The sequence below is a fragment of the Diospyros lotus genome, chromosome 11 (assembly GCF_014633365.1).
Source record: "Diospyros lotus cultivar Yz01 chromosome 11, ASM1463336v1, whole genome shotgun sequence".
Classification (NCBI taxonomy): Eukaryota; Viridiplantae; Streptophyta; class Magnoliopsida; order Ericales; family Ebenaceae; genus Diospyros; species Diospyros lotus.
In genome coordinates, this window is record NC_068348.1 from 26,894,752 (window position 1) to 26,913,241 (window position 18,490).

At 37.5% G+C, this 18,490-nt stretch overlaps 1 protein-coding gene across 1 annotated transcript; it reads right to left on the bottom strand.

Annotated features, from left to right (window-relative positions):
• Positions 1 to 7,284: 7,284 nt before the first annotated feature.
• Positions 7,285 to 11,788, bottom strand: LOC127813281 (urea-proton symporter DUR3-like). The gene is made up of 9 exons (XM_052354174.1): positions 11,294 to 11,788; positions 10,511 to 10,618; positions 10,323 to 10,418; positions 10,143 to 10,225; positions 9,838 to 10,058; positions 9,335 to 9,597; positions 9,025 to 9,263; positions 8,190 to 8,839; positions 7,285 to 7,854 (listed from the first exon to the last, which is right to left on the bottom strand). The coding sequence occupies exons 1-9, from the start codon at positions 11,477 to 11,479 to the stop codon at positions 7,556 to 7,558; spliced, it is 2,145 nt and encodes a 714-aa protein (XP_052210134.1). The 5' UTR covers positions 11,480 to 11,788; the 3' UTR covers positions 7,285 to 7,555.
• Between the last annotated feature and the right edge of the window lie 6,702 nt (positions 11,789 to 18,490).

Below are 18,490 nucleotides of genomic sequence, written 5' to 3' on the forward strand. Positions count from 1 at the left end.
AGCCAAAAATTAAAACATTAAATTAGTATTGAGTCTATTTTTCTATATGTGAAGTTAAAATCCTAATGTATAATTATCATTATATCATAGAGTTGACAAATGGGCAAGTCAGGCTGGCCTGACTCACTTTCTACTTGGCCCACCCATTTCGTGGGTCAAGTCGTCGAATTTGGCTTACGAGAGAGGTGGGCCAAGCTGAGAAATGAGAAATGGGGGCTCAGCCAGGCCCCATAGCCCTTAATAAACGGGTCATTTTGGTGGACTATCTCCATTTTTAGTGGGCTAGACCGAGTTTGACTGCAGGCCATAAAATACTGACCTAGCACAACCCGTTTGCTATAATACCAAGCTAAGCTAGGAGATGGGCCGACTAAGCTAGCCCATGCACTGCCAGGCTCATTTGTCAACTCTACTATACCGGCCCTTTATAAGTCCAATTGCATTTCTTTTTTCTCTTTACTTTCTCTAGTTTAAAAATTCAACTCTTTCGTCATTTTCACTCTCCAGAAACGTAAAGGCTATGAATGTGATGATGGAATTACAGCATGCATTTTTGTCCATCAAATCACCCAAAATAATTAAGTAAACTTTATGTTATTTTTATTAGATGTAACAATGTTTTATTTGAAGATGTTGAAGACCCGAGATACTATTCACACTAATATAAAAAATGTATATTTTTTAAAATAAAAATTTACTTATTTATAGTGAAGTATAAAATAATTCTAAATTTTTTAAAATTAAAATTCTTATAAATGGTAGTTTTTTTTATCTCTTTTAGTGATTATGTTTATTATCTCGAGAAAACATTCCAACGATAAGCCTGTCTCAAAAGGGCATGAGATTGTGGGTCTCCCACCTCGACTGTCACCACCAAGAGGGGGATGGTCTCTCGCCTATGCGATCGTCACCGATAGGGGGCAGGAAACCCTCGATCTCTCACCCATGTTGTCGTTGCCAGAAGGGAAAGTGGGAGATCGGGGGTCTCCCACCCGTGCAGTCGTCATTGGTGGGAGGCGGGAGACGGGAGACCTCCCGCCTGTGTTGCCGCTTGTGCTATACTTGTGGGCCTTGCAACTGTTTCATTGCCTTCCACCTTCTCTTCATTATTTATATTATATATATGTAACTTAGTGGAATGGGAGGAAGTAGGCTGCCACGCATCACTTACCCCATGACTTTTTTCGGCTACATGAGACCTTCAAAGGTCTCCCATAATCACTCGGGGGCTTGTCCAATCTCTAAGCTAATTTTCGAGTCAACCTGACTTCCTGAGTCGACTTGTTTTTTATTTTATTAATTTTTTTTAGTATTTTATTTATAACACATCAATTGACCACCACTCCTTCCTCTAGGTTCCCTAGTAAAAAGAGGAACTACCAACCTTTCGAGAGTTCTTCCAATTTTTTATGTCGCATGAATTTTCCATGTCTCTCTCGTCTCTTCAATCTGTTGAATCCTCGTTCAAGTGGCTAAAGGAACCTTGAGAGATGATTGACAAGTTTAGACGTTGAGGATTCATGTCACTTGACAAGAACTCGACCTTGATCACTCATTCTTTCTTGCATCCTTCCTTTCTTGAGGTAGGTTTTTCTCTATAATCATTCAGGGTGATTTCACTCTGTTAAAGGATTCTTGAACTTTGTATTCCGAGAAGGTCTTTGTATTCCATAACCCATCAGTGCTTTTAACTTTCTTTTGCTTAAACGGTTGTCCCCAAATTATGTTCATGCATCCTCTCACTTTTTGACGTCTAGTTTGCCTTAAATCATTCTTTTACTTTTGCATTTCGACTTTCTATGACGTTCTCACACTTTATGCGCTTTTGATTCTAGGCTTGTGCTTGTTTCTCTATATAACATGTTTGTAGTTCACACATTATATAAAATTTTGTAGTTTATCTGTTGAATTGTGAATTGCTCAAAAGTTTTACCACTTACACTTTACTTTGGCTAGGAAAGGGTGTCGCGCCCGCTCCCCAATCCTTTATGAAAGTGGGACAGGCATTATGCTCGCTCCCCAATTCTTTGTTGACGATGCATTCAAGTTTTTTGCATCTTCAGTTTTAATTTGGTCTCATGCATTTTGCACTTTTCGACTTCAGGTTATGCTAAATCGTTCTTAACCATCTATAGCTTTTTATTCTGGGTTATCCTAAATCATTTTTGTGCTTTAGCATTTTTGACCTGTAATTTGATCTCACGTGTTTTGCACCCCTGATGCTAGGTTTTCCTTTTATCATTCTAGCGACTCTTGTGTTTTTATTTTTTTGATTTCTTGAAACATTCTCTTGCTTTTGTACTTCAATTTCTAGATCATTCTCATGCTTCAGCACTTTGGTTTCTAGATTGTTCTCATGCTTTAGCACTTTAGTTTTTGGACTTATTCTCATTCTTTCACTCTTTGATTTTTGGATCGTTCTTGCGCCTTCACTCTTTGGTTTTTAGATCGTTCTCACGCTTTGGCACTTTAATTTTTTTAAACCATTCTCATGCTTTTGCGTTTAGATTTTTGGACTGTCCTCACGTCTTTGGTCTTTGATTTTTAAATAATGAGTCTTAGATCGTCATGTATTCCAAACTTTGATATTAGGCTTTAATTGATGAGTCTTAGATTGTTCTCATGTATTTTACACTTCTATACTAGGCTTCGTTTGTCTACTAGAGTTTTGGCCCCTTTTTAGTGCATTCATTGTCCTGAAAAACAAAAATAACAAAAGAGAACTACAACAAGATGAAAATTATTTTATTCATGCATCGTTAAATGACATATATAAATGTTAAGACATTTAATCATACTAATGATACTTTCCTGAGGTGGGCATATGGATTCCGAATTATTTTGCAAGCTTTTGGCCTTTGAGCGATGAAACATGTTTCTTGAATCTGTCAATAAAAGCTTGTGTTCCTTCATTGCTTTTCTTGTCTTGAATTATACCCTTAGCCTCCATAGCAGCAATCAATATGTTCTTCCCCTCGGGCTCCGATGTCCACAAATTTTTCCAATTCCTTGTCCCTGATTAGTGCCTCTATCTAATTCTTCAAGTCTTGCTATTTGTCAGTGGAGTAACCATGAATACTATGGAATAGGCAGAATGTGTCCATTTTCCTCTCCATAGGCTTGTCGAGTAATTTAATGAGGTTCGTTCCTTCAATGACTACTAGAATATTGGAGCATGATTGTGTAAGTGGAGTATATTCCATAAATCAGAGTTGAAGAGTATCACTGTGTCTTTTAGTCTTCTCTTTCCTCTGGCATATCTTTCCATCAGAGTCTTTTTTTTTTTTTTTTTTTTTTTTCTGGTCTCTTTCTTCGTTTCTTCTAACTATTTACATTACTTTAGCTTGTAAAATATATTTGTTGACTCGAGTAAACAAGTATGCCAAGGTAGTTGGCTAGTTTAAGGCGAATGATTCTTATAGAGAGGTAGACCTAGTTCCTTGAAGCATGGTTGCCACTGTTATTTCGATTTATAGGTCTCGTATTTTTAGAGTTTCATTGCGAAACCTATCCACATATTGTCGAATGGTCTCTTTGTTGCTTTGTTTGATATTGAGAATATAAGTTGTATATTTCTTCTTTTGACTGTTGATGACAAATGTTTTAACAAATTCAAACCTCAATTGTTCAAAAGTAGATATGGATAAAACCATTGTACCATGCTTGAGCGTGATCTGTTAATGTCGGAGGGAAAGCCTGACACATAATTTCATCTCCCATCCATGTAATACCATGAGGGATTCGTAGTTCTAAATGTGATGGTAAGGGTGGCTTTTGCTTGCATATGTGAATATCTGGGGCATTTTGAACTTTTTCTCCATGATGGCTAAGGTAAAAGGGATTCTCCTTCAAGGTTGGTCTTTTGACACAGGCAACAACCTTTTCTGTTTTAAGATTTATTCGATCATTCTTTTCATATCCTTCGCTTCAGAAGCACTAAATCCCGATGAGTCTTCAATTTCATTGATCTTTTTCACAAAAACCCTTGTTGGGATCCAATTTTCATCAATAGACGTGCTTCTCATAGTCTCAAGATACTTCTCCTTTTTAGGGTCCTTTAGGGTGTCTCTTGACCTTTTTTGGGCTTCATCCCTTTCTCGATCTTGAGTCATGTGAGGATGAGAGTTTTGCATATGAGTCCTTTATGAAATAGTACACCTTTATTGAGTCTCTAGCAACTCTAGTAGAATCTCAAAACTTTCTTCCTGTACTCCTTAGAGAAGGACTGAGTTGGGCATAAACTTTTTCAGAGTTGGTGGCAATGTCACACATGGGGCAATATTTTGTAGCAATCCTGCCATCTCTCGGAGTGCTTGCATTATTTCTTTATGTTGGCGTTGCAATGCCTCATACTCTGCGCGTGATACCATTGAGAGAGCTTGTCGGGTTGGGTTTGTGAGATCGACATGATGGGTCTCTCGTTGGCCTTAAGGATGAGTCTCCCATTAGTCTTGAGAATGAGTTTCCTATCGATTTTAAGAGTAAGTCTCTAACTAGTCTTGAGAGTGAGTCTCCTGTTAGCTGTAAGAGTGAGTCTCCCGTCGATTTTAAGAGTGAGTCTCTCGCCGATCTTGAGAAGTCTTGAGAGTGAGTCTCCCGTTAATCTTGAGAGTGGGTCTCTTATCGATCTTGAAAGTGTGTCTCCAATCAATCTTGAGGGTGAGTCTCTTGTTATTTTTTTTGATAAAATTTTAAACAAAATAAGTTTGGCAGAGGGTAAAAAATTGTTCACAAATTTATTCTAATTTAGATAGATTATAAGTTTAAATCTTGTTAAATTTAAAAAGGTAATTTTTAATCCCAAAAACAAAATCTTGTTAATATAGTTAATTTTTATTTTTTAAATAAGACGAAGAGTATATTAGAAATAAAAAAATTGATAAAAATTTAAAAACCAAGTATTTAATAGAATAGATTACAATTTTATATGGCAATAAAAGTCAGATATCTTTCTTTGCAAGAATATGAACTCAGCCGACTTGTTCTTACAAATGCTTCCATAATTCTATTTATTTATTTATTTATGTACAAGGTTATTTGTGTAATTCAATGTATGCCAACCTAAAGTGCTCAATCATACATATATATGTAAATTGATTGTGTAGTGCTACTGAGTTGGAAGGAGATGGAAGAGCTTTCACCTACGTTTCTAGCTGTCTGTCCTCCCAAGGAAAGGAAAAGGCGACGCAGAATTGGTAGAGAAAGCTGGCTCAAAGGCAGATCACATGTTGGATCACCTTTTCAATTCCTTCCCTTCCAACCAAAAGTGGTAAAAGTGTTCTTCTTCTTCTTCTTCTTCTTCTTCGTTCTTGTTATTCTGTTTGATTAGAGAATTGCTAAACAACCATGGAGAGACGACATTTATGAATAGCCAACATGGATGCATCCAGTTTCAGTGAAACTAACAGTGACTGACGCCTTATTATGAATATAGGAACAGGATGGTTTCCCAAGATGTGTGGAGTGTAGGAGCACTGGGATTGGCAGCCGTGACTAACAGATGTTTAGGAGGGTTTAGGTTGGTTCTTAGTTGGCTTTGATTAGAGGGGCAACCTAATTGGTGTCTACCCAAAGTTATGATGCTAGGACAACGGCGATTCCATAATTGCCCATTATTAGCGATGGCTGCGTATACATCTTAGGGCTTGAATTGACCTGGGTTTGATAGGAATTTTGATTTAGCCAAATCCTAATTGGGTTCCTAATTTTAGATTTAGAATTAGTCTAATTATGAGTGTTTAAATTCCAATATAAGATGGGCTTTATGGTCATAGAAATTAACCCCCCCAAAAAAGTGATAAAAAAGGAAAATCTAATTATACTTAATAGAAAATGTTACCCAGGAAATAAAATAAGAGGAATAATGAAAAACAAATCCACTACCGCTTATTTCTTTACATTGGGAGGTAACTGTATCAGTTGGAAGTCACAATTGCAGCCCCTGGTTGCATTGTCTTCCACTGAGGCAAAATACATGGCAATCATTGATGCCTTTAAAGAAGCCATTTGGCTTCAAGGCCTCCTAAGAGAAATCAATTTGCTTCAAAGCAAAGTGGTGGTGTTTTCAGATAGTCAAAGTGCTATCCACCTTTGTAAAAATACGGTATATTATGAGAGGACCGAGCACATTGAGGTAAAGTATCACTTTGTCCGAGAACTGGTAACAAATGGAACTGTGATAATTAAAAATGTTTCTACCGAGGATAATCTAGTTGATATGGGAACCAAGACTTTGACTGCAGCCAAGTTCAAGCATTGCTTGAGTTTGCTGCACATTGAAGTCAGTTGATCCTTAAATTGACAAGAGCGATGATGGTAAGAAATTGAAGCATGTTGCACTATCTTTTGAGTATTGGGTTCATTCTCCTCTTGATACTTCAAGGTAGAGATTATTGTGGATGAAGCATCAAAACACTGTCGTCTTGATTGGAGGGCAATGTCGGCAACCTCAGCAGTCCACGTGAACGACTGATGGAGGGCCACATTGCAACCATCAAGGGCCTCTTCTCTGCTGTCCGACGCCTCTTGATTGTCCTTGCTCTGCCCGCCACCCCTTTGCTTGTCCTTATTGCCTTTCTGTTAATCATGCTCTATGATTAATTGATGGCCATCGATGCTGCCTTATATCAGATCCCATCTCAACCGTTCAACTCTCGTATAAATGTAACAGTGCCTCGGGATAATAAATTAGACGGAAAAAATCGCATAAAAGAAAGGGGGAAAGGAGGGAGATCAATCGGGAAAGTTTCTCGTCTTGGGTGAGCTCCGTATTTGTTCTTGTATCTTTGTTTGTGTTGTAATCGTTGGTTCTAGGTTTGCTTCTAATCAATATGTGATGATTGGGAGACTATTTTGTTTAGACGAACCAGTGATGTACAGTTTGTATGGTTGAATTTTGTAACCCTACTCAATTTAGTGCAGTGAGCTCTTTCTTCTTGAACTCAACGTGGACGTAGCCCATTTGGGTGAACCACCGTAAATCCGTTGTGTCCCTCTTTTAATTTCTGTATCTTTTCTTATCTGGTTTGCTTGCGGTTCATTTTATCTCGTAAGTGATTGAATGGTTTTGATCTATTGAAGCCCTTTCGGATTCTGTAAAGTTTGTGTTGAGTCTTCCGCTCAGTCCAACACTTACAAAGATGATTCGCCCTCATTCTTGCAAAGCAGGGAGTCTCCTAAACTAAAAATACCCTTTTTATTAAATTTGGGGTTAGGTAAAAACACGCTATTTAATTGAGGGTTTCTGGAGCTCTAGTAAGCAAACAGACAATTTATGCTTTAGCATCAACCAACATGGCAAATTTTGGCTGCATTTATTCATGCTAGTGAACAGGATATCGGTTGGGACAAGGAAAACTGTTTTACAGTAGTAGTGACAATTCCTAGCACCTTGTACTGACAAGCTTCGCTAAAAATCAAAGCTCATAAATCATCATATGGTTGAAAATTTCAAATTAACAAGCCTGATTTCTCCGCCATTTTCACTTCTTCATCACTTCAGTTTCAAGCGGAATCTGAACCTGTCCTCGTTCATACTGAGTGAGAAATCTATATATTAGGCAGGGACAATATGGGATTCGAATTGCTCTGAAGCTTCTTTCTTCTTGGCCTTCTCTTTCTCAAGCAAGTAAATTCTGTCGGCTTCTGGCATCGCTGACATGATCGTCTGCAGCTTCACATTCAATTTGTCGAGCTTTTCCATGAGCCTGTCGTTTGTAAACATGCCAAGCATCACGCTCTGGATTGTCTTCCAGCTCTCTGTCAATGGCAAAACAATGATTCCAGCTGATCCAATGGTGCCCCAAGCTATTGCTATCACGGCCCAGAATGTGAAGTATCCCTTGCTGAATTGCCCTGCATTAACAAACAACCATTAGCAGATATGATCCGAAAGAAAACTTTGCAAAAGCATTGCTTGTCCTGTCTAAGAAAATGGCATAATCTTAATGCCATTAAAAATGCTAAAGTTTCCGTTAATTTTTCTCATTTGATCCACATATGTAAAGGAAACTGGAAAGAAAATGGCTCAATCTATAGATGAATGTTGCATGTCAACGTTAGGATTGCTTTGAGACAACTTGTTAGGATCCAACCGAGCACGATCACATACAGAAGTCAAGAGAAAACAGAACACGGTAAACTTATAGAGTTTGAAGCAAAATGATCATGCAACTGGTTATCAAGCTTACCGGCAGGAAGACAGAGCAAAGGCCACAACAGAGCAATCACGACAGTAAAGCCAACCCCCCATTTCACTATCCATGCTTTGGCTCTGATCAGCTTTTCTTCCTTGAATTCCTCAGCCGGCAGCTCGCTCTTTTCCTTTTCAACCACAGTTATCTGCTTAGTGGTATCCCAGTCATAGTTCTGAGGCCATAGAAGACTGCACAAAGCATGAACAGCTCCACCAGTAAGAATAGAGACAAGGTTTCCGGCCAGCATTGGCGCATTCCTGCCGGTGGTGTCAAGATTGACCCTTCCATACTCAACACTTGCAACCGACAACCAAGTTATGATCCCGAGAATGCAGCCAATGATTGCCCCGAGGATGGCACCGATTGCATTGGCTTTGCGCCACAGGAGCATGAAAGCTATGGGAAGGACAGCAGAGCCGATAAGCACTCCCATGGCAAGGTACATCCACCCTAGAGAAACCCCGGCCTTGTTTAGGATTACTGCTAATATTCCCATGAAACATCCGAAGGCCAGGACAACTCCCCTCGACACTTTGAGGATTTGCTTCCCACTGGCATCCGGGTTTATGTAAGTTCGGTAGATGTCATATGTGCATAATGAGGAGAAAGCTATTAGTTCGGACGAACCGGCAGATGTAACAGCCCTGGCCAGAAATTCAGACTTCAGAACACAATGTGGGAATAATTAAGTTTCAAGATTCAGTAAAAATTTGAATCACAAAGAGTGAAATGGCCAGAATGTGAGGCCTTAAACATTTGAAAAGCGCTGAACTCTATTGTAGTAAGAAACTTGAACTGAGATTTGAAAGCCATGTTGCTTGCAACTCACATGAAAAGCATAGTGAGCAGAAGAACAGATCCGCCTTTCCCCATCAGAGCGATAGCAGTTGCAGGAGGAACAAGTCCATGGCTCGCCTCGCTTGCTGTTATAGGCAGATCGAGGGCCAGTGCTCCTAGACCAAGTGAAGTTGCCAGAGAGAACGGCACAGCAAACCATACCAACCCGCCCAACAAGTAGCCCTTATGAGTTGATGAAGGCCGTGCAGCAATGGCGCTTACCCAATATCCCTATAACAAGCTCGGTGAGAATTCATTTTTCATTGAAAATGCTGAAGGACATTGTTGAGGGTGACACTTACATTGTCCACAAAAACAGTACCAAAATTGCCAACAATGTTAATGATCCCAAAGACTAGCCCTCCAGAACTCAACATCGTCAGGTAAGAGCCCTTGTAATTCCCACTCACAGGGCCACAAGATTGGCCATCGTGGGAGAGGGGCGCCTGACACGCCCTTGATTTGCTTGCAACCTCCAATAGTCGATGATATATGATGCTTGGGCTGCCAAGGTCACTACTTGCCGTGTAAACCAAGTACACAAAGATGACTAATACCACATGAACTGAAACCAGAGACGAGCTATAAAGATCAAATAAGCACCGGCGATATAAAAAGCTAAATGTAAGGCCTTACAGAAGACAAGGTCATAGAAATAAATGACTAATAAGTTCCAATTCATGTAGCCGACCCCCACATAAGAGGGATTAAGGCTTAATATGTTGTTTGTAACTTGAAAACAAGAGTAGGATAGTTACAGAAAAAAAAAAAGGTAAACAAGAGTAGGATATAAAGAGGCAAATACCTATTACAGAGTGAATGTAGCTTGCTAAGAAGGTGGCTTTTAGCCCCCCTGCAAGTGTGTAGACGATGACGCCAAGGGGAATCAGAAAGCTTGCGGCGTAGATGTTCACTCCTGTGAGCGCATTCACAACAGCAGAACCGCCAAGAAGCAGCATGGCGGTTACGTTGATGTTTGTCAAGAAGCAAAACACGAGAAATACTAGATGAGCAGCAGTTCCCCATCTGAAGTAACATAGAGGCGACCCTTCAGAGTTAAGGAATTGAAGCTCGTCGACAAGTAAACATGTTTTGATTCAAATGACTTACCGAGCTTTCACAATTTCACACACCGTATGAGCATAGGGAGCCTTTCGTTTGATCTCTATTGCCATTACACCAAACAAGAGTACCTGTTCATTTTAGAAACTAACAAAATTATCAATGGGAATGAACCTCCTTGGATTCTTGAAGAAACAAGAACTGAAGAACAAAAGCAATTCAACATGCCTGGATAGTAGCCCCACTGGCATACCAGAAAGGACCGCTAACTCCATATTGCCACGCAACATTAGAGCTTTGCAAAATTGTAGCTGAGCAAGTCCACTTAAGCAATAAAAATTTCAAAGCCATTAGTTTGATATCAAACACAAAGGAGTTCCAGATTAGCAGAAACAGAGGCAAGCTAAGCACTTTACCTGAGATACAATTACGCTAGCAATAAGTCCTGTTTTGACATTCCGGCCAGCAGTGTTGAACCATTCTGACGTGTGGCGTGATCCGACATATCGCTTCTCCAGCCAAACCTAGCACCAAAATGAAACACACCCACACAGAGTTAGTACCTGCAATGTAAGAAAAATAGATTTAACGGTGAAGAATGGTAATTCACACAAGTTTAGAGCTTCAAATAATGCTCTCAAATAGTTACTATAGTGAGTAATCAGTGTTTTTGGGGGCAGAAACAAATTGTCAATACAAGGAAGTGTAGAAGTGTTGAATTGAACATAAGTAGATAAAATTGGATTCCAATCTCACTACTGCCAATCCAATATTTAAATAATATAATTTTATGCATTTGGAAAATAAAAATAATAATAATATAAAAGATAAAAGGATAAAAATGATCACTTTCTCAACAAACTCGAGCTTTTGAATGCAATGGTGGTCATTAACTCAAACGAAAATGTTCAAATAGTTGAACGTATTTAAGCCAATTATGTGGTGAACCTTGGCCACATATGAGTGGTTACTTACTTTCTTCTCCTTCTAAAAGGTTTCTGTGGTAACTTTACAAGAAGTAGATGAACCCTAGTATTGGTTGTACTCGTTTCATGGTTCTTATCGTCTAGGAAAAGCGACATGAACTTTACAAAGAATCAGTGGAAATGATTACTGTAAGAAACGGAAAAGAAGCGATGAAAGGCTTGAAAAGGCCAAATCTCTTGAACAGAAGAAGATTGCAGAGATGGGGGAAGTACCAGGAAAGAGGTGAAGACAGCAAAGAAAGCCCCAAATCCAAGAATAACAGAGTAGCCAACTCCTTGATTCAACACAGCTTTTCCCCCAAAGAAGCTGCCCTGCCTCACGCAGCTTCCCCCTGCCTCGGTGGAGTAATACTTGCCGGAGAAGTCAAACGGCGGACAGCTGGGTGGAGAAGAGGCCATCGCCGGCGACAATTCTCCGGGAGTCACATCCTGAAACTAGTTTGTTTTCCTTGACGGGGATTTATAGGGAAAATAACTGGTTTTTTGTTGTGATTGTACGATGGGTTCCATGGGTTCCAAGTCAAACTGTGGGATGAATCTGTCTCATTCGTATCCTGTGGAATCTCTTGTGTGGCAGTGATGAAGCGAGAAATTGAGCTTTGAGAGCCCAAATTCTTCGTTTTATTTTTTATTATAATCAACTTGAGCAGCACTGGGAGGGAGATCCTGCCATGAACGGTTGATAATTGGGAGGAAGACTAGTCAAAGAGTATCCACTGGTGGATTCCTTTTGACTTGGGGACCTCCTTGTCAATATTCGACGCCATCTTCAATAATTGAGATCTTAAAATCAAATTAACTTCAATAACGTCTCCCATTCACATGTATCGTCATTGCGGCGTTAGAAGGGTGGCACTGCAGCCGTAGCCGCCGCGTGAAGCGGCGGCGTGGCCATCGTGGTGGGGATAATCGGTTGCTGACCTTCCTTATTCCACGCCTTGGTCTCTCTTGGAATAACTTCTGAGCCCAATATGCAATTGCATTTCTTTTAGGTTTTCTAACTTTCTAACTCATTTTAATACTTTTACACTCCTTAGGTTCAACTCTTTATAATTATTCTCAAATACTAAAAGAAAAAAACATATTAGGGACAATGCCAGTTCAATAATAAAAATTTATGTTATTATTAAATTTTATAATAAGAAAACATATCTCGCTCACTTATGTAATAAAAATTTTATAATTAAACCATCAACTACATAAATGAATATAAGGATAAAAAATTTAAATCAAGAAAAATTAAGAATATAAAAATAAAATATTATTATAATGATATTGGTAAAAATTTGCAATTCAACAAGTATAAGTGTAAGCTTATCTCACCATTTATATTATTTATATGTAAGTGTGATGGGTAAGGCTTAGGTGTTGGAGTTAAAAGCCAAAAATTAAAACCTTGGGTTGAGTACTTGAATCCGTTTTTCTATCTATAAAATTAAAACCCTAATGTATAATTATCACTATATCATAGAGTTGGCAAATGGGCAAGTCAAGCTGGCCTTACTTGCTTTCTACTTGGCCCCCACCCATTTCGTGTGCCAAATTGTCGAGTTTGGCTTGCGAGAGAGGTGGGTCAAGCTGGGAAATGGGGGCTCAACCAGGCCCCATAGCCCTTAATAAACGGGTCAAAGCGGATCATTTTGGTGGACCATCTCCATTTTTAGTGGGCTGGACCGAGTTGGACTGCAGACCATAAAATACTGACCCAACACAACCCGTTTGCTACAATAGCAGGCTAGGCTGGGGGATGAGTCGACCGAGCTAGCCCATGCACCGTCAGCTCCATTTGTCAACTCTACTATATCGGCCCTTTACGAGTCCAATTGCATTTCTTTTTTCTCTTTACTTTCTCTAGTTTAAAAATTCAATTCTTCCATCATTTTCACTCTCCAGAAACGTAAAGGCTATGAATGTGATGATGGAATTACAGCATGCATTTCTGCCCATCAAATCACCCAAAATAATTAAGTAAACTTTATGTTGTTTTTATTAGATGTAACAATGTTTTATTTGAAGATGTTGAAGACTGAGATAATATTCACACTAATATAAAAAATGTATATTTTTTAAAATAAAAATTTACTTATTTATAGTGGAGTATAAAATAATTCTAAATTTTTTAAAATTAAAATTCTTACAAATGATACTTTTTTTTTATCTCTTTTAGTGATTATCTTTATTATCTCGAGAAAACATTCCAATGATAAGACTGCCTCGAAAGGGCATGAGATTGTGGGTCTCCCACCTCGACTGTCACCACTAAGAGAGGGATGGTCTCCCGTCTGTGCGATCGTCACCAATGAGGGGTAGGAGACCCTCGATCTTAGAGGTGTCAAAAGGGCCGGGCGGCCCGCGGGTTGGCCGGCCCAGCCCGGGATGGGTCGGGCTTTGGCCCAGCCCGAGACGGGCCAGGCTTTGGCCCGGCCCTTTACTGTTCAAAAGGCCAAGCCAAAGAAATTGAGCCCACAGCCCGGCCCGGCCTGTGGCTGATTAGTGGTTAATTTTGTAAAAATTTTGTTATAATTATACCCTTCTTTTGATCTTAAAAATGGTTTAAATTAGATATTAATATATATTTTATGGTTATATGCAAGTTTAAATTGAAAAATGAATGAAATGAAATTTTAAAGTAAAATTTAATAATAATAATAATAATATATAAAATTATATATAATACGTATACATCATTATATGCATGCATGTAATATATATATATATAATATAATCTAATATGTATATGTGCCATGTGTAATACATATATATAATATATAATTTATTAATAACATTAAATTATTATTATTATTATTTTTTTTTTTTTTTTTTTTTAGGCATGAAGAATTCAAGCCCATGAAGACTTAAAGTCCATGAAGAATTCAAATCCATGAAGAAATCAAACCCATGAAGAAATCAAGCCCATGAAGAATTTAAATCCATGAAGAAATCAAATCCATGAAGAAATCAAGTCCATGAAGAATTCAAGCCCATGAAGAATTAAGGCCCAATTTGAACAACCCATGGAAAATATTATTTTGAGAAGGCCCAAGGATTATCTTTAATCCTAATGAAGATTAAAAACCAATTTATAGAAATCTATTTTTATTTTTTATGTGAGAGCTTTATTAGGTGTGTTTTTTAGCTAAAATCCATTTAACTATTAGGTGGATCTTATAGCTAAAATCCATTTAACTTTATGAGTGCTTTATTAGGTATGTATTTTAGCTAAAATCCATTTAATATTAGGTGTGTATTATAGCTAAAATCCATTTAACTTTAAGTGTGTGAGTGCCCATTAGATATAATTATGTCTAATTGAATAATTGAAATTGTGTGGTTTGTATTGCATCTTGTGGCCTATAAATAGCTCACTTGATTGCATTTGTAAGTGTGATTATTATTCTTGAATAAAAGTTTAGTTGTTTCCTTATAATTCTCTCTTTGAGAATTGTTCTTGTTCTTTCTCATTTTCTTTAGTACTTTCTCTTATAATCTTACTTTTTTCTTTCTTCTTTTAAATTCTTATGTCATTTATTATTACTTTATTATTCACCGCCTAAATGGCCGGTTAATTTGTGCCTTTAAATTTCTGCAATTTTAATTCTTGTCATTTAATTATTCACCGCCTAAATGGCCGGTTAGTTTATGCCTTTAAATTTCTTGTCATTTAAATTCTGTTATTTAAATTACGTCATTTAAATTTATGTCAATTAACTTTCAAATAAAAATGAGTAGTTAAATCTAATCTTGGGTTAAGGCAAGGACAGTGTCCAACGCCAATGATTCCCAAAGAAAGGTGCGCTTTAAATAAGTAATATTAATTTAAATTTCAGTATGAGTGTGTATTAATTATTAAAAAATCACTAGGTTTGGATTGGAGCGTAAGCCTAACTTAGAGCTTTCATGCCATGTATGAGAGTTACTAGAACTGGAAACGCTATCATACCCAAATCCGGATGATTAATTTAGTTGTTTTGTGTATTAATTGCAATTGGATTTATAGTGGTTGCTTAAATTAGAATCCCGCATATCATGTATGGGGATTGCTTAACCTAGAACTATCATCATCTCTAATTGCATTTAATAACAAACCCTCATATCTGAAATTAAATTAATGTTGCTAATCTTTTATGCTAAAATTTGGGAATCAACGGGTTGGTACTGAAATTGTCTTAACTCAAGCACTATCCAAATTCATATTTTTACGTTTAATGTTTATTTTAATTTTTGCCTTACTTTATTTTCTAGTATCTGTTGTCTAAAAACAAAACCATAAAAAATCTTGTTGTCAATTTGTCCAAATGCGTGTGCGTGTGTGTGACATTCTTTTTCTTTTGCCATAAATAAATCTCTCAGTGGACGACCTGGATTCATCCAGAAAATATAAATATAAATTTGGACTACAACTGCACTCGTACACTGGCGAGTATAAACCTCTCACTAAAATAAAAAAAATATAAAAGTTTTATTATGATTTGTTTTTATTGTGTTTTAATTGCAGGGTGAGAGTGCAGTCAAATTTTGGCGCCGTTGCCGGGGAGATTAAGGCAAAAACAAAAAGAAAAAAATAAAAAAAAATAAAAAAAATAAAAGAATAAGCATCTCTTGATAAAATCGGTAACTCTATTTCTCTTTTACTTTATTTTTGTTTGTGCATTGTATATGAGACTGAGATCAGGTAGAATTTTGAAACAGTATTTTCATATCATTCTGAGTCTTTACCTGCAATTGGATTGTCAACTTTACACTCATGTCTCAAAATTACTACAATCTGTCTGCACAAGATACTTATCATGATGAAAATTATCATTTTGAATCTGATTTGTCTAGACCTCTTAAGGATTATTTATACCCTCTTAGGCAAACCACTTTTGATTTGCAATCAGACACTACCCATTTGTTACCCACTTACCATGAAATTGAGGTTTGGTGTGCTGTGTGTGAAACTTCAGCTCATTTAACGGATGACTGCCCTATAATACCTGCTTTTAAGGAGGTATTGTATGGTCAATCCAATTACACACACACACACAACTATGAGAGAATGTATTACCAGAACTATGAGGAAAACTACCATTCGGACTTTGATGCATATCACCTTAATTCACACTTTCATCCAAATTTCTCATGGGAAAATGATTTTGTAGCCCAACCACATGAGCACTTCCTTTCCCAGCCTCAATCATTTCAAACGAATGAAGGGTCTACATTCGATGCATATCAACCCCCTCATGGGAGTTCATTAGAAGATACCTTCAATCTATTTATGCAAGGCCAAATGGAAATTTTTACACAAATGTCCAAATGTCAAGAACATACCATTAGAGTTACAGAGGACATTAGGAACCAATTGACACAGCTAACACAAACTTTGAGCATGTCAGAGCCTGTCCATCCCAACTCACTCCAAATCCCATTAATAAAACCCATCATCAAAAGTGAAAGTCAGGAGCAGGACATAGGAGTGATTGTCTTAAGGAATGGAGAAATAATTGAGAAACTTGATGCCCCTAGGACAGTACACCCTTTGGTGCAAGAAGAGAGAGTGGTTGATCACAGTGAGGTAGATGTCAATGAAGCCTTGGAGGAAGAAAAAGACCAAAATGATATAAGAAAAGAAGAAACCTGGGAGGAAGAAGAGGATAAAATTCGAGAGCCAAAATGTGAAAAAATCATAAGTTTATCCACATTTACCCCTCAATTTCTATCTTTTAGGTTAGTCGATATTATTGAGGATCAAATTAAACCAAACACGTGTGAGATGTTTGTGCAAATTAATGTGCCATACGCGGATATAATAAAACCAACACCTCCGGACGATATATTTTCAAAATATATATGTGCATTCATGAGAAAAATCAATTTATATAATTTTGAAAATAACTTTAAAAGTGGTGTAGTGAATGGGAGATATTATACGATTAGGTGGGCAACCACTCATTTGATCCTTAATTGGAAGAAAAGAAAAAAAAAATTCTAAAAAAAAATAAATAAAAATATAATAAAATAATTTTATATATATATATACATATAAGTTGTTCCTTTTTTTCATTACTTAACTAGTGTTTCTCTATGTGCAGTCTAAATAAAATTTCTCCATACGAGTTTATGTATTGAAGACCGCCAGGTATGCCTATCTTCTATCCTTTTATTGCCAATTGAGGACAATACGCAATTTAAGTTGGGGGGTAAGGTGTCTACAAAATTTTACCTAAAAAAAAAAAAAATTAAAACAAAATTAATTAAAAAAAAAAAAAAATTGAATTGAGAGAGACAAAATTGACGCTGGTGGTAGCCATCTTTTTTTGGGCAGTGCAATCACACTGCCCTATAAAGAAAGAAGGCACACTGCCAAATGTTGAAAACAGAGGCGCCGAGCGTTGAAAAAAAAAAGAAGGCACACTGCCAAATGTTGAAAAATGAGACGCTAAACGACGTCAAGTCTGACGGTGCAATTATGGCATGCCTCGAGTCGAGTGTAGAATAGTGATGCCCATTGCTCTATAAGAGACTCCATATCTGTATGAGGCAAGTCACCCCTCTTGAGCTCAATCTTCTCTCCTCTGTGTTATTCTCCGATCAGGTACTCTCATCCCTTTTGTAAAGTTTATAGTTCTTTACTTTCTTCTTAGTATAATTTTTTTTTTTTTTTTTAAAAAAAAATGGATCTTTATCTCTCAAAAATTCACAAGTACTATCCATCTCTCCCGCAGAATGATTTGAAAAAAATTTATGTTGCTAGGTGTGAAAGACTTAGGTTGTTGATGCTTAATAACATCCCTGAAGATATTCGTTGGCTGATCGAAGCAAAAGTTCGATTAGCTGGTGAAACTTCACCTAGTTTTAAGCATTTTCCAGGCTTAGGGAAGAGTAGTTTTGCGAAGAAAAGAAGAGCAAAAAGAGTGAATGGTTGTTACAAATGTGCTCGATGGACCTGTAACACACGATGCAAATCTGTGGGGTTTACGTCCATAAATCGAGAAGATAAAATTAGTTTCATAAAGGATGGACTGAGTAAGGAGTCTCTGGATGATATCCGATTGACTCTTGAGACGCATCCATGTGGAATAGTGCAAAGAGAACTTCTTGCTTTATGGACCCAGTTCAGAAGTGACCACCAACGCTATAGTCTTGGGAATCTGACTAAAAACGACCCTGTTTGCCAATCTATAAGAAAATTGGATGGGAAGCTTATCCCCGCTTCATAGAAAGTGTTTAAGCCGTTTCTGGACGTAAAACCAGAGGAAGATGTGAGCCACAATCACAACTACTTATACATACGCATGATTTTTGTTTGTATTTATTTCTTGTTGAATTGTTGTATAGCTACTTTTGATAGCCAAACTTCTTTTCAGGACATACAAAAGGAACAAACATGGAAGGCCAGTTAGTTCGTCGAATCAATACCATATGTGT